Source organism: Sander lucioperca, chromosome 5, assembly GCF_008315115.2.
Source record: "Sander lucioperca isolate FBNREF2018 chromosome 5, SLUC_FBN_1.2, whole genome shotgun sequence".
In the NCBI taxonomy this organism is placed as follows: domain Eukaryota; kingdom Metazoa; phylum Chordata; class Actinopteri; order Perciformes; family Percidae; genus Sander; species Sander lucioperca.
In genome coordinates this window covers 30930026-30954181 of record NC_050177.1, presented here as the reverse complement: position 1 = coordinate 30954181, position 24156 = coordinate 30930026, and the positions used below count along the sequence as shown (strand labels likewise).

At 41.4% G+C, this 24156-nt stretch overlaps 2 protein-coding genes and 1 pseudogene across 2 annotated transcripts in view; 2 read left to right on the top strand and 1 right to left on the bottom strand.

Moving 5' to 3' along the window:
- Positions 1-6420, bottom strand: part of LOC116054942 (NACHT, LRR and PYD domains-containing protein 5-like) — a 179421-nt gene extending 173001 nt beyond the window's left edge. Inside the window, exons 1-3 of the mRNA XM_036001597.1 lie at positions 6299-6420; positions 1317-1422; positions 1015-1122 (exon numbers count right to left, since the gene is read on the bottom strand). Of these exons, the coding sequence (XP_035857490.1) occupies positions 1015-1122; positions 1317-1405 (197 nt within the window). The 5' untranslated portion in view covers positions 1406-1422; positions 6299-6420. The remainder of the gene's footprint in view (positions 1-1014; positions 1123-1316; positions 1423-6298) is intronic.
- Positions 1-24156, top strand: part of LOC116034155 (receptor-interacting serine/threonine-protein kinase 3-like) — a 412721-nt gene that overhangs the window by 224058 nt on the left and 164507 nt on the right. The window lies entirely within an intron of this gene.
- LOC118495099 lies at positions 19730-22548 on the top strand (annotated as a pseudogene).

Genomic DNA, 24156 nt, shown 5'->3' with positions numbered 1-24156 from the left:
GTGTGTGTGTGCGTGTGTTTGCGTGTGATTGTGTGTGTGTGTGTGTTTGTGTGTGATTGTGTGTGCACGTCAGTCGCGGTGAAAATGGAGCAGCCCCGCCCGCTGCAGAGAGCCGACAGTATTGAAACAGCAGCAGCTTCAGTGACAGCGTACACTGATGTTAAAATGTATACAGGTTGGCAGGACGGTCTGAAATGTTTTGACGGTCTTTCGCTGTACGTTTTGTTGGTAAATGTGAGATGTTCGAGTCACACACACGTCTCGTCTTCATATTGTCTTCATAGGAAATTAACTTTATCCGTTCTCACTCCCGCTTGGTCAGTGGCTGCACGTGGGACTGCTGGGATTGTGTGAGTAATGAAAATGCGATAGGGGGCCCCGGCTGTCAATCAATGTCTTCCAGTGATGCGGGCCCCTGATTGGACCAGGACCGTAAGCAACGGCGTACTCTGCTTACCGATAGTTAGGTGTTTGAATCACTCAATTCTCATTGGCTACCCGCCAACGGGCAGGTAGATTGACAGTTTCACCCGCCAATCACAAAAGTTACCCGCATTTGGCGGGTGGGCAGGTGCCAATTTCATGCCCTGCACACGGCCCTGCCATCTCATGCCCTTTTATGGGAATTAACGGGGCGTTTACCTATGCTAAATAGAAGCAACGGGCACAAGCTTTCAAATTACGAAGACATTGGGATTCATCACTCTAAGAACACACCTGTGACCAATTCTGCTGTTTTAAGAACACATCATGAATCAGACGCAGACCTTTCTTAGGAAGTTTCTTAAGAACAAATTTAAGAAACAAACTTAGGAAGATATTGGTGAATGAGGCCCATTGACTTGTGATTTCACTTGGACTTGATAAGCACAAATATTTATTATGATCTTTTAATTTTTTTTGTTGTTGCAATGAATCAACTCGTCATGTTCGGCGATATGTGACATCACCGAACCTTGACTATGAAGCTCTGAGAGAGTCAGATAATAACAAAGTTCACTTTTAAATTCTTACCTTTCATCAACAGCTTGTCCATCTTTAAACTGAATAAGACGACCCATAGACCAGTCACTCTTCATGGACACACAGCTGGGTTCAGGTTCAGGTTTCTGCTGCTGCATCCTGATACAAACAAAGACAGTGGATCAGTAACTATTCACCAAAATGTAATCTGATGAAAGATGCTGTCTCATCTCAGTAGATAATCAGTCGTTGGCTCTTTTCTGACAAATAAAGTATATAGTTAATATTATATACATATATATTCAGTGTGAATCATGATGGAGGAGTGATGGGAGTGCTGATCATCATCTCACCTCTGAGCTTTGGTCTGGTTGTCATGGTCCCCACACAGAGTGGTTTTAGAGGGAGGGGCTCCCTCCTCTCTGTCCTCACACTGACTCATAGCAGAGTCCTCACCTGCTGGGAGAGATGACCTCTGTTACTGTAGACCTATAAACATGTAAAACTCCAATTTGCCATATACTATCATGTTGTGCTGTTTTATTACATTATATACCATATTATCTTTCTATAATATAACTATATGAATACAAACTAAGTAAGCATTATTATGTTATTGTGTTCAGGTCTGGTGTATTATTGTACAGCATTTCTTTACTTCCTATTTAAGTATTTGTGCTGCTGCAATGGATGACTTCTGTCCTCTGCAGATCAATAAAGGCAAGGCAAGGCAAGGCAGCTTTATTTGTATAGCACATTTCAGCAACAGGGCAATTCAAAGTGCTTTACATGAAAACAGAATAAAAAATTTAAAACAGTTAAAATACAAGAATAAAAGTTACAGTGCAGTATAAGAAATGAAACATTAAAGAGCAATTAAAACAGTTAAATATATAAAAGCAGATAAAATAGGAATTTCTCTTTATAAGCTTATAAAGAAAGAAAGGCAACATCAAATAGATAAGTCTTCAGCCTTGATTTAAAAGAACTGAGAGTTGCGGCAGACCTGCAGTTTTCTGGGAGTTTGTTCCAGATATGTGGAGCATAGAAACTAAACGCTGCTTCCCCCTGTTTAGTTCTGACTCTAGGGACAACAAGCAGACCTGTCCCAGACGACCTGAGAGGTCTGGGTGGGTCATACTGTACTAGCAGATCAGAAATGTATTTAGGCCCTAAACCGTTTAGTGATTTATAAACCAACAAAAGTATCAATAAAGTTTTATGTAATCTCATAAAGGAGGATTTTACTGCAGGATGTTGAACTCCATGGACCTCTTAAACTTATAAAACTCTGCTTCATTAACTTCTTTGATTCTTTTGTGATTCTACTGAACACACAAAGAGAGAGATCCAAAAGATCATACTCTGACTCACTCCTCTTATTTTTAACAGACGGCCCTTAAAGAGTCCTTCAGGTTCTGCAGAATGATGAACTAAGTTTCTGGAAGAAAGACACAAAACCTGTAAAAGTACCAATAACTCACTGTCAGTGTGTATTAACTGTACCAAGCAGAGTGAAAAATGTGAATTTCCCCTTGTGGGATATATAAAGGGAGGTAATATAAAGGTCTTTTCTTCTTCTACAACTGTGTTACTACTTAACATTGTTAATAGAATAATTCTACAGTGTATGAATTCCTGGTGTCGATGTGCATTTGATCTGAAGACGCCGTCACAGTTCATAACTTCAGAGTCAGAGAGACGTCAGAACCAGTCAAACCTGTTCACAAACCCAGTCAGAGTCAGAGAAGTCCCCCATCAGATGATGGAGTTCTACTATCTGTCCACTAGATGGAGCTAACTGACCATCTAATGAGCTAAAGATCAGGAACTGGTACAGCAGCAGCTATCTCTCCAAGTGGCCTCCGTGTCACACATTACTTTGTACATTTAGTTTTTAATAATTACTACCTTAATACGTTTTTTACACTACTTTTGTAATTGGGGGCAACAACCACATCCCCAATTGGAAAAACTGATTAAATTAGACTTTAGTCTGAAATATGTCCCAGAAAGTAGCAGGTGTGTCAGGAACACACACACACACACACACACACACACACATTATCACACACGGTGGATGCAGGAAAAAACGCAGATGAGACGACATAATGACCTAAATTGAGGACAGCTACGCTAGTTATTGTAAGTGCAATTGGTAAGGTTACTAGGAAATCTCAGCCCAGAGTAATTAATTAATTAATAGTAAAAAATATTATTCTCCCCAAAACAAGTTTCCTTTTTATTTTTAAAGAACTATACAAAAAAATTGCAAATTTTTTTGCAACTTTCACTGTCTTCTGCCCCGCGAAATCCTGGAGGGACTGCCCTTGTGTTTTTTCATGTGTTATGGTTGACATTCACCAGTGTTTTTTTGTTGTTGTTGTGGTGTGCGTAGGCTTCTCCTGATTTTGTCAGTCATCTCATCTCTTATATGCTGTGTCTCTATGATCCTATCCTGTCCTATTCATGGTAGCCTACTCGTGGACATTGCGGCGTCATCACGTGCTGTAGTAGAGGGGCCCGCCTGGTGTTGGCTCGTTATGCCACTGTTTACTTTGATACACTTAGTACATGTAGCTGACAATACTTGTGTACTTTTAACTCAGTAGGCCTAATATCTTCAAAGTAGAACTTTAACTTGTACTAATGCAGTAGGCTTTGACAGTGTATATTGGTACTTTTACTGCAGTACAGAATAAACATTAGAGACTTCAGACTCTTTCATGAGTTGTGTGTTCCGAATATAAATAATAGGTGAGTTTCTGTAATGTCTTATCTGAAATAAAGTTTCTCACACACACACACACACACACACACACACACACACACATACAGTTGTAGTGGAGTATGAAAAAAGGATTATTGTTTATTAAATCGGTGTTGCTGAAGTTAAATAAATTCTATTAGACTTTAAAGAGCAGTTGTCTGGTTGTGCAGGTCAGTTCTCATATTCACTCCTTCAATGTTCACTTCATAAATATGAGATTTATTCATTAAGACATTTAATAGCTGCATCCTTAAGAGACTGCATCCACAGTTCACTTATTGGTCCCTGTGTTTAGGATGGTGCCCTGTTGATTATTTATTCAATTTGATAAAGTGATCAAGATATACATTTTCATAACTTTAATAATATTGATAAAATACCATTGATAATAGCTAATAACTGAACCTGTGCTTCCTAAAATCACAAAGAAATAATCAGCAGGTTGATCAATAATGAGAAGAATCATTGCAGCATCATAGAAAACTGATCAAAACAGTCAAATGTAGCTTACACCTGAACGCATCAGAAAGAATAATCTCATCATATATTATAGTACAACACACACAGGGGACATTTTACTGCAATCAGTCATTTTACTTTGATACTTTAAGTACATTTAGCTGATAATACTTTTCTGCTTTTACCACAGTAACAATTTCAAGGCAGAACTTTAACTTGTACTAACAAAGTCATTTGTTGGTACTTATACTGCAGTACAGAACGATCTTAATCGTAATTCTGTAATGCAGTACAAGTACAAACAATTCACTGTCAAAGTACACCTTTTGGATCAGATGTACCACGGCCAAGTTGGTCAAATCTGTACGACCAGTTTTGACCCTCCCTGTTTTCCACTGATGTGATAACATGAGTCGGCTGTTGTTTTGACCTGAGAACTACCAACAGTAAATCAGGGTTCATACACCTTTACCAAGGTCAAACTCAAGCACTTTTCAAGCACTTTCAAGATCCATTTTAAAGCTTTTTCCAGCACCTTACACCACCGTAAATTACATACCAATACATAGTCAAAATTATTATTTAGTGTTTTTATCACATTAAAAGAGATAATGCTATAAACAGCCAAAATTGTGTTTCGTAATAGCAGAAGGATCAGATATTTAAGCAAGAGAGGAGCACTGTGTGGGAGGATTTGAGCCAAATGACATGCAGCTGGGTCATTCTGTGTCAAATCAGACTAAATCCAGGAAAACAGTTGCTGCACCCTCTTACATTTTGATCAAAGTTTATGCTACCCTTAATGCCAGTATTTTCACACTATTTTCTCCAAATTTAGGACATGGCGTACAAACTTGTAATGGTTAAGTCATATTGACATGTTTGTCTTCCACCCTACACAGTTTGGGCTGCCTATGAATAATGCTTTTTATTATACTAATGTCCAAATATTGCTTGCCAGATAATGTGATTTTCAAGCTGTAAAACTGAAGTAATTTCAAGGGCTAAAAATATGAAGACATAGGATTTAAACAGAAACATTTTACAGGCCTTGGTTTTGGGACACATTCTTGATATAGACAAGGTTTGAACAAAATCTGAGACGGTGCAACAAGAACCTGTAATTCCATTTTAACCCTGAAGACTGGGACCCTGATAAATAGCCTATGTTAATGGAAACATTTTTTATTTCATTGCCAAGACATACATTTATCTACTGGAATAGAGCAGTGTAAATATTACATAAGGCCATCCTCAGCCTTACAGTAGGCTACTTGTATGATTGTTGTTATGCACTGGGCTAACGTTTGCAGGGTTTTAATTGCAGGAAGGTAACGTTACAGTTACTGTTACTTTGGCTGTTCACTGCATATTCCACAAATGAACGTGCCATAACGGACATACAATACTAACATTACATTATCACACCAAGTTCTCTCAGTCACTTAGCCTGCAAAATCCTAGCTAGCAGTTACTAGCGTAAACAAATAGGCGCTATCGTGTACAGTAGGCTACTTAACTTGGCTTACTTGAAAAGTCTATGACGTACCCTTCATGTGACTCGAGAGCGCAGACTCTGCATGTCTTTTTTACAGACTTTACAAGAGGCAACTTGTGGGGTTTGTCCCCGTTTAATCCATTATTTGTATTTTTCATCTTCCAGCCAATGTTCATTGAAACGACAATCTCACGGCACACATGCACAAGTGAGCAGGATTCATTTTAGGCTCTCCAACATTTCATTTCACCATTTAATAAATGAACTATTCAGTCAGATAGGTATTTGTCATGAAAGAAATACAGTTACAATTTCAAGCATTTTATCCAAAATGTAAGCATTTTTCAAACCTTTAAAACACAACATCAAAATTCAAGCATTTTCAAGGATTCCAAGCAACCGTATGAACCCTGAGTAATACATTACATGCTAATCATTCTTCAACCTCTCTCCTTTAACTCAGATGGACACTCATTAGAATCATAGTCTATCTATAAAAATCTGAAGAACAACCCAGAAAGAAACATTTTTTCTGTACAGTCAAACAGATTGAATCAAAGTGATTGTGTTCATCAAACATTTCCAGATTCCTCTGGTCAGATTCTCACCTGCTGAAGTCTCTTCAGGTCACTTTACAGACACTTTCCTCCTTCATGTGTCGAGGAAACACTGGGAGAGAACAAGCTGCTCATTGTCCCTCCTCAGTCCTGGTGTCGATGTGCATCAACCAAGGTTATTTTAAATACAGGACTTCCCCAAGGTTGTGTTTTATCCACAATCCTCTTCTCTGTGTACACTCATAACATATTGTGTAACAGTGAAGGCATGACACTTTTTAATTATGCTGATGACATTGCTTTGGTTGTAAACATGTATTACATTGACGCCCTAACTCGCTACCAGCAGGCTATAAACAATCTGTCCCACACTTTTGTTTATCTCTCCTTGGAGCTCAACATTACCAAAACGAAGGAGCTATGCTGTGGGGGCAGAGACAAGGCCTCACCTCTGTTCCAGCCACTTAGCATCCAGGGTCAGCCAGTGGAACAAATGCAGGTATTCAGGTACCTGCGCACAGAAATAGACACTTTCCTGTCCTTCTCACAACGCACAGACACAACATACAAAAAAGCACAACAACGTCTCCACCTGCTCAGAAAACTCAGAACTCTTCAGATAGGCAAGGACGTATTAAAATTGGTTTACCACTCTCTCATTGAATCAGTTCTCTCTTTCAATATCTCTTCCTGGTACAACAAACTCACCATCAAACACAAAACAAGACTCTCACATATAGTGAATCACACTGCCAAAATGACTGGAGCCTTGTCAAAGAAATATTTCTGTAACCCTTGTGTAGCAGACAATAAAGTATTATCTTATCTTATTTTATTTGATCTGAAGACACCGTCACAGATCATAACTTCAGAGTCAGAGAGACGTCAGAACCGGTCCAACCTGTTCACAAACCCAGTCAGAGTCAGAGAAGTCGAGGCGGGTATGGCTGCACACCGAAATCGACGCCTATTTGTTGCAATCAATTGAAAAACGTTTAAACTGTTAAAGTAACAACACGCCAGCTTTTATTCTGAAAAGTAGAAGCTCGGTGACGGCATCAGGCGGGACGGCATGAGATGGGACGCTCCAGGCTGCAGCCGTACAGTCTTGGAGAAGTCCCCCATCAGATGATGGAGTTCTACTATCTGTCCACTAGATGGAGCTAACTGACCATCTAATGAGCTAAAGATCAGGAACTGGTACAGCAGCAGGTATCTCCCCAAGTGGCCTCCGTGTCACATATTACTTTGATACTTTAAGTACATTTAGCTGTTAATATTTACTACCATAATACTTTTTTTTTTACATTGCTTGTTTTTATCCAACATTTCCCTTTACATGTACCTCTCCCTCACTCTTGGGTGAGAAGAAAATCTCCAAATTAAAACAATAAAAGCATCTTTCTTCGGTGTTAAAAATAAATTTAAATTTCTACTCACATTTGTCAACGGGTCTCTAGAGCACAGGCAGCGTCTGACCTGTGTGACCTCATGTTGCAGTGGATTGTGGGATACGCTTCATGCTGGAAGCTGCACTTTATATTCTAGCTGGAAGGAAATAAAAGGGGGATGCGTGGGATTGCCCCCTTTCTGGTCTACATGTCCCTGCCTCTGCTGAATTATTTTTATGCCCGGTGGGGACAAAATATACCCCCCCCTCAAAGTGATTAATGATGATTAACCAATAGACCATATATTATATACCTAAAATAGAAGTATTTTAACTCTTCCGGCCGGCTACATTGCATGGGTAACGTAAGCGGAGCTGATGTTCCAACACTACGCTTCCACCATAATCATCAAACTGGAGACAGCGGGCAGAGAGCAGCGTAGTGGTGCATATGCTCCGATGAAACAAAAAAAACTGAAGAAACAACCACAATCCAAAAGCAAAAAGCTCTCCGTCTCACCTGTGACCACAATCCTACGACGTGTGGCGCTGCAGGTGGAGGCGGTTAAAAGTTTCATTCCACGGCACATACGCTCCGCTAACGGTCCGCATAAATTACACGTTCACTGTAGCCAAAGCGTAAGTAAAGAGCTGTAACATCAACAGTCTTTAGAGCGAGGGGAGATAAACTGTGAGCTGCTACAGAGCTCCGGGACGCCGGCTGCCAGCAGCAGTTGTTTAGCTGCTACAAAGCTCTGTTGAATCAGCAGCAGTTTGAAGATGTGTTTAGAGGCCAATAGGTGACTGGGAGCTCCATATCCATGGTACTGGAAGGGGGGGGGGGGTTTCATTATGGCACGTTTTCTTTTGTTGTGCATGATTAAAAAAACACTCCCCGCATCCGTTTTTTTTTTTTAAATCGCACCCTGCGCATACATTTTATACTTTTAAATCCTCAATTCAAACTACAAAGTAAAATGAAATTAGATGTTATAATAATATTAATCCTTAGAGTTTTTGGGACAAAGAGTCTATGTACATGAAGGATTGTTTGTTCCACAATGACAAAACTATCATATCTGCAGAGTGTCAGTTACTGGCTTGTAAGAGAACTAAAATCCAAACTTTAAGAGTCTGACTGGCCAACAGGAATAAAAGACGGGAAAAGCAAAAATATGAGACAGACATTAGGCAGAAAGGTTGTAACCCTAGTGCTACCAAAGCAGAAGGTAATAGCAGAACCATTAAAAGGTGAAGGAAGTAAGGTCAGTATTGGGATGGGGGTTATTGTTGAGGAGTCATTCTGCAGGAATGAAAACAAGTCAGACATTTAGAAACTTTGGTTTTTGTCATCACACAAGGCTAATTGATTATGAATTATTGATATCATCAAGTGTAGCAGTCATTAACATCTGTCCTTGTTCTTAGACAGCTGTGATGCTCCACCAGATGTTCCAGCTGCAGTCAGTTAGCTGCACATGTCCAAACTGTGCAGCTTGATGCAGAATCAACAGTAGCAGTTGACAGGCTGTTGTTGTACCTCACATTCCTCCTGTTTAACAACACTGGGCACTTTTCCCCAGGTTGGTGAAAAGACTTGGGTGACCATATTTGGCAGGAGGTTTAGGGGTCCTCCTCTTAAGAAAATGTGACGATTTAAAAAAGAAAAATGCAATCTGAGAGCATTTTGGAGCATTATTATTACCATATCTATGTCTAAAACAGTTAGTTGTGATGCTCAGATTGATTTTACATTCACTTGGCTTCAGTACTGTCCAAAACTGCTGGAGTCTGTGATGAAGACTGAAGCTAAAAGTTCAGATATAATATTCACAAAGTCAACATTAATTAAAGTGGTTGTACTCCCAGTGTGTGTGTTGGTTGGCTGTCCCAGCTGATTTCTGCTGATTGGAAACATCTCCAACTTTCCATCCGACAACTGAAGAAGGAAAGTGAACCGACAGCAGCACCTGTCCGTCCATCAGTCACCTGGAGCGGGAGGGAGGGACACACGCTTCTGCTGTTCTGCCAAAAAGTGATCACAGCCCCTATCTTTACACTGAAAGGTTGTTTCTGACTCAAAAATAATGGATTTCAATTATATCTGACAGATTATAGTCCACAAGAACTTAACCAGTTTACATACATTCTTTAAGAAGCAATACATCCATAAAATGCACGTTTCCACTTGCCAAAAAGTGATCGTAGCTCCTAGCTTGTGTTTGAACGGTTGTTTCTGAAGAGAACATGAGAACAAGAGTTGAGAATTTTGAAGATCAAACATTTTCTGCATTCTGGCTTATTTTTCTGCAACAATTTGTGTCTTTTCTGCATTAATTTATGGTGCAAATGTCTTTATGTATGTAAATGAAATATAATAGGTTTTTGGAGTAGGCTGCACTAAGTTACATAGTTTTTGATTTGATTATTAGTGGGGGGGTTGTATCAATCTGAGTAAAGAGAGTCAACTGATGAATGAAATCATGATATGATCAAATGAACAAATGATCTCCCTCAAGATGAAACGTATATATTTTATTAAAATCATTTAGAAACATTAGACTATATGATGATTGTTTATAGAAACATTTGTTTTCCAAATTTTAAATATATTACAATATGATTCAAAATATAAAGGACATAATAGTAACCAATAACAGTTGATTATTTTTTAGATGTTCCATATCATGAAGTGTTTTTAGTCCAACAGTTCAAATGTTGATAATCCCAGAGATGAAATCAGATGAATGTTTTTGTGTTTGAGTCTCAGATCTGCTTCACAGTGCAGAGTGTGTGTGATGGTGAACAGACTGAACTTTGATTTCAGCAGCTGATCTTCAGTCAGTGTTTCTGTCCACAGGAGAGACTCTCAGTCCTGCAGAGGACACAGAGACACTGAGGAACCATGTGAGCAGAGCCCAAACCCAGGATAAAGAGGTTGAGTGAATGTGGTGTTGAAGGTGTGGAGGAGGATCAGTGAGTCAGAGGAGACTCTGTAGAAGGACACAGAGCCAGCAGGAACGTCCACATACACTGCTACTCTGTTAGAGACAGAGGAGGAGATGTGTGTTCTTCTCTTATTGTGCCCGATAGAGTAACCATGTTCATCAGAGCAGATCAGACTCCAGGAATGATCATTCATTCCAAACACACAGTCTTCACTGTCTCCTTTCCTTCTGATTCCTCTGTAACTCACTGATATATTAACCTTTCCTCTCCTCTCGACCTCCCAGTAACAGCGACCAGTCAGAACATTTCTACACAGCAGCTGAGCCCAGAAGTTAAATCTGTCTGGATGATCAGGACATGACTGTTCCTCCTTCACATGTGTCACCTTCCTGTTGTTGTCAGATAGTCTGAGGTTTCGCTGTACTGTGTTTGTGTCCAGTTCCAGTTCACAGACATCTGATGGAGAGAACAAGACACAATACAGCTGCAGGTTATCATCTGATGATTTATTAACAACTTCACTGACAATAACTGAAAGAAAATCATTCAAACGTTCATTTCATATTCAGCTGTGAGTGATGTTTAACAATCCAGTTCTAACAACATGAACAGTTAGTGAACATGAGAGTCAACATGTCAACAATGTTCAGCTTCTTGTCCTTGTGTTGACCCGATGATGACAGCTGATGATCCAAATCTAGAAACATCAACTGAATAACGTCTCACTAATAAAACTGTCACATCTTCTTCTACTGCAGCACAAAGCAGCTCTGAACCATCTGCTTTCTAAAACTGCTATTAGCTGATGTTCACTTCATAGAAATACCAGTTTATGTATGAAAAATGACTATTTATGGTATGTTTGTGTCTGGGTCGTATATCTGATACGAGTTTTTTCAACACTTATTTATTAAAAACTTCCAGAGAAGAAAACTGAAGGCTACTTGAACACAACAACTTAGAATCAGAATCAGAATCAGAAAGAGCTTTGCACGTTGCACATACGAGGAATTTGTCATGGTGTTATTGGAGCATGTCACACATACAAATATAAGAAGGATAAAAAGATATAAACAATATAAGTATAAACATATACACACAGTAAGTATTAATAACGATAAAATAAATTTAAATAAATAGTAAAGTAAGTTAAGCAGTGGTGAAAAGGGACGCTACAGCAGAGTAGGTACAGTGGCATGAGGAGCCAGAGGTGGGGTGTGGAGAGAGTCAGGATGGATTCCGGGCCTTGTTGATAAGGCTAGTGGCGGAGGGGAAAAAACTGTTTATGTGGCGTGAGGTTTTGGTCCTGATGGACCTCATCCTCCTGCCAGAGGGGAGTGGCTCAAAGAGCTTGTGTCCGGGGTGGGAGGGGTCAGCCACAATCTTTCCAGCACGCTTCAGAGTCCTGGTGTTGTATAGGTCCTGGAGCGGCGGCAGATTGCAGCCAATCACCTTCTCAGCTGACCGAATGACACGCTGCAGCCTGCCCTTGTCCTTGGCAGTGGCAGCAGCGTACCAGATGGTGATGGAGGATGTGAGGATGGACTCAATGATGGCTGTGTAGAAGTGCACCATCATTGTCTTTGGCAGGTTGAATTTTTTCAGTTGCCGCAGGAAGTACATCCTCTGTTGTGCTTTCTTGACGAGGGAGCTGATGTTCAGCTCCCACTTGAGGTCCTGGGAGATGATAGTTCCCAGGAAGCGGAAGGACTCCACAGTGTCAATTGTGGAACCACAGAGGGTGATGGGGGCAGGTGGGGCTGGGTTCTTTCTGAAGTCCACAACCATCTCCACTGTCTTTAGAGCGTTGAGCTCCAGATTGTTTTGCTTGCACCAGGTCACCAGGTGGTCAGCCTCCCACCTGTAGGCGGACTCGTCTCCATCAGAGATGAGTCCGATGAGGGAGGTGTCGTCCGCAAACTTCATAAGCTTGACGGACTGGTGACTGGAGGTGCAGCTGTTGGTGTACAGGGAGAAGAGCAGAGGAGAAAGAACGCAGCCCTGAGGGGATCCGGTGCTGATGGTCTGTGAGTCGGAGACGTGTTTCCCCAGCTTCACATGCTGCTTCCTGTCAGACAGGAAGTCAGTGATCCACCTGCAGGTGGAGTCAGGCACACCAAGCTGGGAGAGTTTCTCCTGAAGCAGAGCCGGGATGATGGTGTTGAAGGCAGAGCTGAAGTCCACAAACAGGATCCTGGCGTAGGTTCCTGCGGAGTCCAGGTGCCGGAGGATGTAGTGGAGGGCCAGGTTGACTGCATCGTCTACAGACCTATTGGCTCTGTAGGCAAACTGCAGGGGGTCCAGGAGGGGGTCGGTGAGGTCTTTGAGGTGTGAAAGCACAAGGCGCTCAAAGGACTTCATAACCACAGAGGTCAGGGCGACGGGTCTGAAGTCATTAAGTCCTGTGGTCCTTGGCTTCTTGGGGACAGGGATTATGGTTGAGGTCTTGAAGCAGGCTGGCACGTGACATGTCTCCAGTGAGGTGTTAAAAATGTCTGTGAACACTGGAGACAGCTGGTCAGCGCAGTGCTTCAAGCTGGATGGGGAGACAGCATCCGGTCCAGCAGCTTTCCTGGGATTCTGTCTCCTAAAGAGTCTATTGACGTCCCTCTCGTGAATGGAGAGAGTCGTCACTGAGGTGGGAGGGGTGGTGGAGGTGGATGGGACCTTTAAGGAGGGCATTGGTGGGGGGGCCCAGGACCCTGCTGAGGTGGGCAAGGTGGAGGTGATGCACAGTGGCTGTAGCTGTAGGGAGGTGTCGTGGGGGATGGTGTCAGGACTGTCCTTTTGTCTTTCAAAACGGCAGTTGAACTCGTTCAGGTCGTTGGCTAGGTGTCGGTCATTGAAGGAGTGGGGGGTTTTAGGCTTGAAGTTGGTGATCTGCCTAAGTCCTTTCCAGACAGTCGCAGAGTCATTAGCTGAGAACTGGCGTTGGAGCTTCTCAGAGTACAGATGTTTAGCCTCCTTCACTGCCTTGCTGAATTTGTACTTTGACTCTTTAAATCTGTCTTTGTCCCCACTCCTGAACGCCTCTTCCTTAGCAAGCCTTAACCTTCTGAGTTTGGCTGTGAACCAGGGTTTGTCATTGTTGTAACTCACCCTGGTGCTTGATGGAACACAGCAGTCCTCACAGAAGCTGATGTATGACGTCACAGCCTCTGTGTACTCATCCAGACTGTTGGTAGCAGTCCTGAACACATCCCAGTCAGTACAATCCAAACACGACTGGAGATCCTCCACAGCTACACTGGTCCACTTCCTTGATGTCCTCGCTACAGGTTTGCAGAGCTTTAGTTTCTGCCTGTAGGCGGGGATCAGGTGGACCATGACGTGGTCAGAGTGCCCCAGTGCGGCACGGGGGACGGCGTGATAAGCATCCCTGACTGTGGTGTAACAGTGATCCAGAATGTTCTCCTCTCTGGTCGGGCATTTAATATGTTGTCTATATTTAGGGAGTTCATGAGTGAGGTTCCCTTTATTAAAGTCACCAAGGACAATAACTAGGGAGTCCGGGTTGGTCCGCTCCACACACAGTATCTGGTCGGCAAGCATGAGCTGCGCGTCCTGCACGTTGGCCTGCGGTGAGATGTAAACACCGACCAGAATGAATGAATGGAACTCACAGGGTGAATAAAAAGGCTTACAGTTTATGGTGAAATACTCCAGGTCAGGAGAACAATACTGCTGGATCACTGTCACGTCGTTGCACCAACCGCTGTTGATGTGGAAACAGATTCCTCCACCTTTAGTTTTGCCAGAGAGAGCCGTGTTTCTGTCCGCTCTAAAAAGCTGGAAGCCTGCCAGCTGCAGCGCAGAGTCCGGTATTATTTCACAGAGCCACGTCTCCGTGAAGCACAAAACAGCAGATGAAGAAAATTCCCTGTTTGCCCTCAACAGCAGTTGTAATTCCTCCACTTTGTTGGGCAGAGAGCGCACGTTAGAGAGGAATATTCCAGGTAACGGTGTGCGTGATCCTCGCTGGCGGAGACGCACCAGCGCACCGGCCCGTTTCCCTCTCCTCCGGCGTTTCGCTGCGTGAGCAAAGGTGAGCGCACCTTTGACCAGAATGTCCAAAATTTCCAGTGAAGGGAGAAGAAAAGTGGGAAATAAGTCTAATGGTGTTGTTGCCCTGAAGTTCACGAGCTCTTCACTGGTGAATGAGATGCGGGTACCATCGCAAGAAACAAAGTTAAAACACAAAACAAAACAAAACAGAGCGCTCCAACAGAGCGCTCCAACACACCGTGTCGCCATTCTGCGGCACCATCTTATATTTCAACATATATTTCAACATGTGTGAATAAAAAATAAAGAAACAAATTTAGCTTTCTGTTGTCTCGACTGTTGATTCATGTATTTATGTATTTATTAGTTCTGTTGGATCAACGTGTTCAGTTTGTTCTGTTTGTGGATTTTAAATTAATTCATTAAATCCTAACATCTTTCCAGCCACAAAAACAGAAACTTATCTCATAAGAGAAATTTATCTTCATACTTCAGGCAAGAAAATCTAAAAATCACAAATACTGTTAAATCAATATAAATAAAGTGTTTATTTTATACAGTTAACTACATGAATAAATGGTGTTTCAGTTCATAACTGGGTAAATACAATGAAAACTACATTTCCCATAATCCTTTGTTTTGAAGTGAAGTGTAATGTTTTTTCAGTGGAGTAATCTAAGTGAATTATTTCCTGTATAGCTCCACTTCTAGCCAATCAGATGACTTTGTTGGGGAGTAGAAAAGAAAGGAGGAAGTCAGAGAGGACATGTAGAGCACGTTGGAGGGAGAAACATGCAGTCAGCAGAGGAGAGAAAAACTAACTTTAATGTCCAGCTGACTGATGTTTGGAGACTGATGGACTTTTAAAGTTTTGACACAAGTATCATTTTTACAGCTAACAGTCGTGTGTAACTCTCAGTTTGGTAACTTGTTATCCGTAGTTTGAAGTGAAGTTCAGGCAGGTTAGCTGTGTTTTAGCTTTCACTAGTTTTGGAAAAGTGTTAACTGTTAACTGTTGATGTTTAAGCTAGCGCCGCCGTGAGGGACAGTCAGCTGTAAACGCCGCAGCTAGTCTCTTGTACAGCAAGTTGCTATAGCCTACTAAGCTATCTTCAACTATTCATATACAACACGTGAACAATGTGCTAACTGCCCATTCACACATTACGGGCTACATTAACATCAGAATAGTGTTACTAGCATACAGCGTAAATTCACACATATTGCGCTAGCATTAACATCAGAATAGCATTGCTAGCATACAAATGCGACAGATAACATGAATTCAATGACAAATGAATCAACAAGGTTCACTGACTCTACAGCTATATAAAGAAGGCAGGTTAAATAATGACAGAAAGAAGTACCAAACTTACAGCCAATGCTGTCGTGGGCGTGGGAAAAATCAATAGTCCAACTCAGAGATTCACCATGGGCGTTTCTCAATCTGTGTTCTTCTATTGACTTGTGTTCTTGTGTCCCTGTGAAACGTCATCTCGTGTTGCCCAAGTACTGTCCCAATACACAAGTTCGCATTTCACCAAGAACAGTTAAGATTCCCGGAAATGTTCTTGACACACCCATTTTACCGAGGATGCATTGGTTGTGTCGGTACACGAGCCGTTCTGCCTGCACGATCCGTTCTGCACATGCGCAAGATAATACTTTTTTACGTATCCATACGACCTGCACGATCTGTTCCACGCTAGCCTATGGCTAGCCTCCACCGGGAAGCTAACGTTAGTTTAGCTAACAGCTAATTCGGCTAACCGCTAGCTGACAGCTACATTCAGTCTAAAATAACGTTAACTCAAAGGTAATGGGAAAAGCAGGCTACAGCTAAATTAAGACTTCACAGTAATAACAATAAAGACAAGTATTGAGTGATTGTATTTTAAATGAGCACAAGTAAAGTAGAACTGATGTAACAGCTGTTATATATGTTAGGTGTTTGTTATATATGTCAACGTTTATTTTCACGTTTTATTTTGAGGGTCTTTTAAAGTTATTACATGCTGTCTCAGCTAGCAGTTAGCCGAATTAGCTGTTAGCTAAACTAACGTTAGCTTGACTGTCGACCGGAAGCGTTGAACAGATCGTGAAGTGTCGTAAATCCTCGTACAACCGCGCATGCGCGAACATTATGCGCATGTGCAGAACGGATCGTGTAGGCAGAACGGATCGTGTACCGACAGCTTGGTAACTTGTATGAACTTCGCTGCACCCGTATCCCAACATTCATTTCGGCATTCAATGATGGTCGGGTTTCCGGTACATAGACAGCCCAAAAACGGGACAATTTTAACAATTTTCGCCATCTTATTCATCACCAAATTAACTTCTGACCACATTTTAGGCGAGAAATGAACGGTTTAGATTTCGAATATAGGCAGTCTTGCGCAAATCTTTGCCGAATTGACAATTTGCTCCAAGGTTTTCGGAGTTTTCGGAGCTCCGTGAAGTGAGGCGGCCGCCAGCTTGCGCCTGCCCCGGCCACTAGCTCGTCGCTCGGATAGTCACGCTCAGAGACCCCGCTGGAAGCCGGAGGTCTTTTAGACCGGTCCCGTAAATAAGAGGCTTTTATTTCGCCGTTGACTGATCGTTTGTTTAAATATCACAACACATGTCCATCATAAGATTAATGGGAACCTGTGGTTAACTGTCTTTTCAGAGTTAAACTCCACAAGCACACACACACACACACACACACACACGCACGCACGCACACACACACACAAGGGGGAGAGAGATATACACGTTTCTTTTCGGGAGACTTGTTTAAATTATGCCATAGGCTATACATTTACGTATATATAGATTTAGTATTTTTTTGGTGTATTTGTTTTCTGATTTATTAGAAGTTGAGTTTCAGTCTGTATGATAAATTAACAGTTGTACATAAAGTGGTAACATGCTATGACATGTTATGTAGACTAAAGGGGAGACACCAACCTTTGTAATTTGAATTGCTAATGTCCATCTCCCTGGGCATATACAGTGCACTACAATAATATAGAAATGATCACGATCATGAACACATAGGACACACCAGTGCATATGCCTACTTATTTTTTAATTTAAACTGACTTAAACTTATACACTAATAATAGTAGGGATCACGTTCCACTCTTTTGAATAAGTAAGGAGTGTTTGAGCTAAACCATAAACAATAAAATTAAAGCTCAATAAGTTTTATTTTTCAATATTATTGCAATAGTTGTAACATTGTGAGGTTTTCTTGTCCGGAGATTGTTTTAATATAAAGTGGTTATATTGTTGTGGTTTTTATTTCTAGCTGTGTGTGTGTGTGTGTGTGTGGTGTGTGTGTGTGTGTGTGTGTGTGTGTGTGTGTGTGTGTGTGCTTGTGGAGTTTAACTCTGAAAAGGCAGTTAACCACAGGTTCCGGTTAATCTTATGATGGACATGTGTTGTGATATTTAAACAAACGTTCAGTCAACGGTGAATAAAAGCCTTATTTACGGGACCGGTCTAAAAGACCTCCGGCTTACAGCGGGGTCTCAGGCGTGACTGTCCGAGCGACGAGCTAGCGGTCCCGGCAGGCGCAAGCTGGCTGCCACGTCACTTCCTCTCTTCCTAACAGGACCCATCAGAGACAGACCCTGCTGATCCTGACCTAACCTGAACGAACCCAGCTGTTGTCCATGAAGAGTAACCGGTCCATGGCCACCGCTACTTTAAGAAAAGACTGTAAGGGAGAGGAGAATAGAAATGGAGGAGAGGCTACTTGAAATGGAGGAGAGAGGATTGATGGAGAGACTTGAATGGCAGAAGGAGCGAATTGCAATGGAAAGGAAATTGAATGTTAAGAAGAAGATTGAGGGAGTTGTGAACATCCAGCAAACTGGACGAGTCTCATTGGATGGAACTACGTCCCGTCTGGGTTGTTTTTGTTTTTTTGTAATTTGAGGAAAGAAAGTATTGTAGTTGATGACTGAAATGAGAATATTTTGTAAAATAATTTCCTGTGCTCACTCAAATATCTTTCGTTTAGACACATTTGAATATTATGTTTTAGATTTTTTTAATTCTGATTTCAAAAGATATTTTTATTGAGTTTTAGACAGAAGTAAAGCATATTGGCATTAATTGGTTAATAATAGGCCTACATACATATTCATATTAATATTATATTTTATGCACGGAGACTTTAACTGAACATGTGACCCTGAATAAATGTGTTTTTTCTATCAGGACCAGCAGAGACCAGAGTCTCCTGAACCTGGACCTGAACCTGATCCTGAACCTGAACCCAGCTGTGTGTCCTTTAAGATGCGACCGGTCACAGGGACGCTCTATTAACTTTAGGAGAGCAACCCTCTCCTGAAAGAGGTAAGCTGGTAATATTAAAATATTACTGATCATGTTTCAACTGTATGTACCCAGAGAAGTTTTGGAGTTTATTTTCAGCATCTTCTTCTCCACATATATTATATTCTCACATCTGAAAGTTGTCCAGTTAAACCCAGTCTCAACTCTTGACTTTGGTAAATATTGGATCTGGTTTGGTCCAATATATTCTCTGGTGTTTTAACTTTTTAACCCAGTTTTTTGTGAAGTTTATTGAACATCTTTGTGTTAATCTTGTTTTAGTTGCTGTTTGTATCTCCAGCAGTTTTGTTTCTGAATAATAAAAAGTGAATTTCCATCCTGTTGGTCTACTCTCTGTGTAACAGGATCCATCAAAGACCAGACTCTGCTGAACCTGAACCCAGCTGTGTGTCCTCAAGAGTGACCGGTCATATCAATACTTCATGGATTTTAAAGGTCAACAACCCTCTGCTGAAAAGAGGATAGCTGTTAATAATATTATAATATGCTGATTCACATTTCAACTGTTATGTATCCAGAGAAGTTTTGAAATTATTTCAGCGTCTTTTTCTTCACATATATTTATATTCTCACATCTGAAAGCTGTCGAGTAAGACCAGTCTTCAACTGTAGATCTCAATGTAATATTGGACCTGGTTTGGTCCAATATCATCTGGTGTTTTAGCCCCTTTAAAAAGCATTTTAAATCTCCCATAGCCATAGGGTAGGATAAAAATCATGAATGGCAAAATCTTCCCAAATGTTCTTTCCAACTGGGATACCAGGGGGATGGTTCGGATGTATGAGAGATGCAGAGTGCCCTTTCCAGGGTCACTTCATCTGCACATCCCCCCTGGAGAACCAGCGACTCTGGTAAGTGTTTGTGTCACTGGGTCAGGGATAATATTTACCATGAGAAGACTTCTGCCATTTGAGTTTGGACACTTTCAGGGCCAGTTCTCAGTGAGTGGGTTCATGACCAGACCCACCCCCCCCTTGACATTTTTACTGTATCCACCAGAATCAACCATTTTCCCTTGTAGGCATGAAATTATTGTATTTTTGCCAGTTATATTATGGAGCTGTGTGTGTGTGTGTGTGTGTGTGTGTGTGTGTGTGAGAGAGAGAGTTTGTGTAAATGTAAGCAAGCACTGATCATTTTAGGGGTGAAAAAATGGCATCTTTTGAAGGATGCATTTCATGTTTTTATTCAAGCACCTCTTCAAAGACACATGAAATGCATCCTTCAAAGATGCCCTTTTTTCACCCCTAAAATGATCAGTGCTTGCTTATATTACCACAAACTCTTTCTCACACACTGACACACACACACACACACACACACACACACACACATACACACATACACATACACATACACACACACACAAACACACACAGCTCCATAATATAACTGGCATAAATACAATAATTTCATGCCTACAAAGGGAAAATGGTTGATTCTGGTGGAATACAGTAAAAATATCAAATATCACCACTTTTGGGTCAAAATGAAATGCTATGTAAAAAATACTAATGCATCAAATACATTTTTTTGCTAATCTTTGACATATCCAAGACTCTAATCTCCACCAATGCCCCATCTCCATATTATTAATTATATGGGAACAAAAAATCATTTTTTGTGTTTTTTTTTAATATATAATGAAATACTTCAAATAAATAAACTTGCATTTAAAGGGTTAAAATCCTGAAAATGATTGAATGTTTGGTAGTTTTGAGCAAGGTAGAAGTTGTTTAAGCAGAAAACAATATTGATATGATGATTTAATAGCAGTTTTTGTGTGCGTGTACATTTTTTCCACGAAGGTGTCCAGAGGGTACAAAATGAATCAATCAAGTATAAAAAACATGTAAGAGTGAAAAACACTGGATTTAAAAATTTTGACCAAAAAGAAAGGTTCTGACAAAATTTCATGCCATAAGCAGTAACACAGCAAAAATTATCACAAAATGACTTACGTACAAAAATGCCTGAAGAGGGCATGAGGGTTAATTCTTAGTTCTTTCTGTTGATTCACAGTGGGATCAGCAGCACCTCCAACACTTTCATGTCAGGGGAAACCATCTGATTCAATGTTGTAATGAACACTTTAAGTCACAGGATCTTTACCTTGTGTTTGTCTCTGTGTGGACAGACATGATGTGAGCTAATTCTTCCTGATTCCTCCACAGAGTGGACCAGGAGAGCTCAGAGGTTCCCAGTGGTCAGTCTGCCCAGCAGCATCAAACACACCTGGACTCCATATTTATGGTCTGTACATGTACAACAACTACTTTTACATCTATTATGTTCACAATCATCTCCATGCAGCACCTTTCAGACCAGTGGATTGTTAGTCTGTCCAACAAGTATCTGATGTTTGCTTCCATGATTTTGTTTGATTGTGTCATTCATATAATCTTCTGTTCCAGCTGCTGGAGGAGAACATCTGTACTTTGTGAAGAATGAGCTGAAGAAGATCCAGAAGGTTCTGAATCCAGATTACCCAGAATGCTCAGAGAGTCAGAGGGAGGATGAGGATGAGCATGAAGAGCAGAGGAGCAGCAGAGAGGCATTTCTGAAGATCACACTGCACTTCCTGAAGAGAATGAAGCAGGAGGAGCTGGCTGACCGTCTGCAGAGCAGTAAGAGGATTTCTCTAAAGATTTAACTTACTGGACTAATGGGACGTTTACTAATGTCTCCAGAGATGGACCAAAATATGTTTCTGTTTTCTTTACAAAATTACTTAATGAGATTTTTTATTATGTATTCATTCAGGAAGTTCTGCTGGAGTTTGTAAATGTAAACTCAAGACTAACCTAAACAAGAAGTTCCAGAGTGTGTTTGAGGGGATTGCTAAAGCAGGAAACCCAACCCTTCTGAATCAGATGTTCACCGAGATCTACATCATGGAGGGAGGGACTGCAGAGGTCAATGATGAACATGAGGTCAGACAGATTGAAACAGCTTCCAGGAAACCAGACAGACCAGAAACAACAATCAGAAGAGAAGACATCTTTAAAGCCCCACCTGGAAGAGATGAACCAATCAGAACAGTGATGACTAAGGGAGTGGCTGGCATCGGGAAAACAGTCTTAACACAGAAGTTCACTCTGGACTGGGCTGAAGGCAAAGTTAACCAGGACATCCAGTTCATATTTCCTTTCACTTTCAGAGAGCTGAATGTGCTTAAAGAGAGAAAGTACAGCTTGGTGGAACTTGTTGATCACTTCTTCAGTGAAACCAAAGAAGCAGGAATCTGCAGGTTTGAAGAGTTCCAGGTTGTCTTTATCTTTGACGGTCTGGATGAGTGTCGACTTCCTCTGGACTTCCTCAACACTGAGATCCTGACTGATGTTACAGAGTCCACCTCAGTGGATGTGCTGCTGACAAACCTCATCAGAGGGAATCTGCTTCCCTCTGCTTGCCTCTGGATAACCACACGGCCTGCAGCAGCCAATCAGATCCCTGCTGAGTGTGTTGACATGGTGACAGAGGTCAGAGGGTTCACTTACCAACAGAAGGAGGAGTACTTCAGGAAGCGATCCAATGACAAGAAGCAGGAAAGCAGAATCATCTACCACATCAAGACATCACGAAGCCTTCACATCATGTGCCACATCCCAGTCTTCTGCTGGATCACTGCTACAGTTCTGGAGGACATGTTGAAGACCAGAGAGGGAGGAGAGCTGCCCAGACCCTTACTGAGATGTACATCCACTTTCTGGTGGTTCAGTCCAAACTGAAGAACATAAAATATGGTGGAGGAGCTGGGACCGATTCAAACTGGAATGAAGAGACAAAGAAGATGATTGAGTCTCTGGGAAAACTGGCTTTTGAGCAGCTGCAGAAAGGCAACCTGATCTTCTATGAATCAGACCTGACAAAGTGTGGTATCGATATCAGATCAGCCTCAGTGTACTCAGGAGTGTTCACACAGATCTTTAAAGAGGAGAGAGGACTGTACCAGGACAAGGTGTTCTGCTTCGTCCATCTGAGTCTTCAGGAGTTTCTGGCTGCTCTTCATGTCCATCTGACATTCATCAACTCTGGAGTCAACCTGCTGTCAGAAGAACAAACAACATCGTGGTGGTCTGAAGTGTTCAGAGACAAATCAACACGTTTCTACCAGAGTGCTGTGGACAAGGCCTTACAGAGTCCAAATGGACACCTGGACTTGTTCCTTCGCTTCCTCCTGGGTCTTTCTCTGCAGACCAATCAGAATCTCCTACGAGGCCTGATGACACAGACAGGAAGTAGCTCAGAGACCAATCAGAAAACAGTCAAGTACATCAAGACAAAGATCAGTGAGAATCTGTCTGCAGAGAGAAGCATCAATCTGTTCCACTGTCTGAATGAACTGGATGATCGTTCTCTAGTGGAGGAGATCCAACAATACCTGAGTTCAGGAAGTCTCTCCACAGATGAACTGTCTCCTGCTCAGTGGTCAGCTCTGGTCTTCATCTTACTGTCCTCAGAAAAAGATCTGGACGTGTTTGACCTGAAGAAATACTCCGCTTCAGAGGAGGCTCTTCTGAGGCTGCTGCCAGTGGTCAAAGCCTCCAACAAAGCTCTGTAAGTGTGATTTATTCATCATTAAATACTCTGATATCTTTCAACAGGAGTTAAATATAAATAACTTGTGTCCTTCCTGTTGTCTCTCCAGACTGAGTGGCTGTAACCTGTCAGAGAGAAGCTGTGAAGCTCTGTCCTCAGTTCTCAGCTCCCAGTCCTCTAGTCTGAGAGAGCTGGACCTGAGTAACAACGACCTGGAGGATTCAGGAGGGAAGCTGATCTCTGTTGGACTGAAGAGTCCACACTGCACACTGGAGACTCTCAGGTCAGATCAAGAACAATAATCTTTGAAAAAAAACAGTGTTGAAAAATACTTTGGAAACATTCAAAAAATGTGAATGTTTCCAAAGTATTTTATTCTGATTCAGAATCACTTCATAAAGAATGAAATCTGAACTTTGGCTGAGATCAACAAATAATTTGTATTTTAATATTTTGACTTTGATTAATGGACATTTCTTTATTTCTGATTATACAAAAAGTTCATCTGACCAGACAACCTGATTGGTCTGCTAGACATTTAGAACGTACTCAAAATAGCATGACAGCACACCCTGTTGTGCCAATAATGACGTTAAATCAAACCCTCTCGTGTAATACTGCTTAATTCAGTCACGATTAATTATCATGTTTCCAACTTGTTTAGAGTAGAGC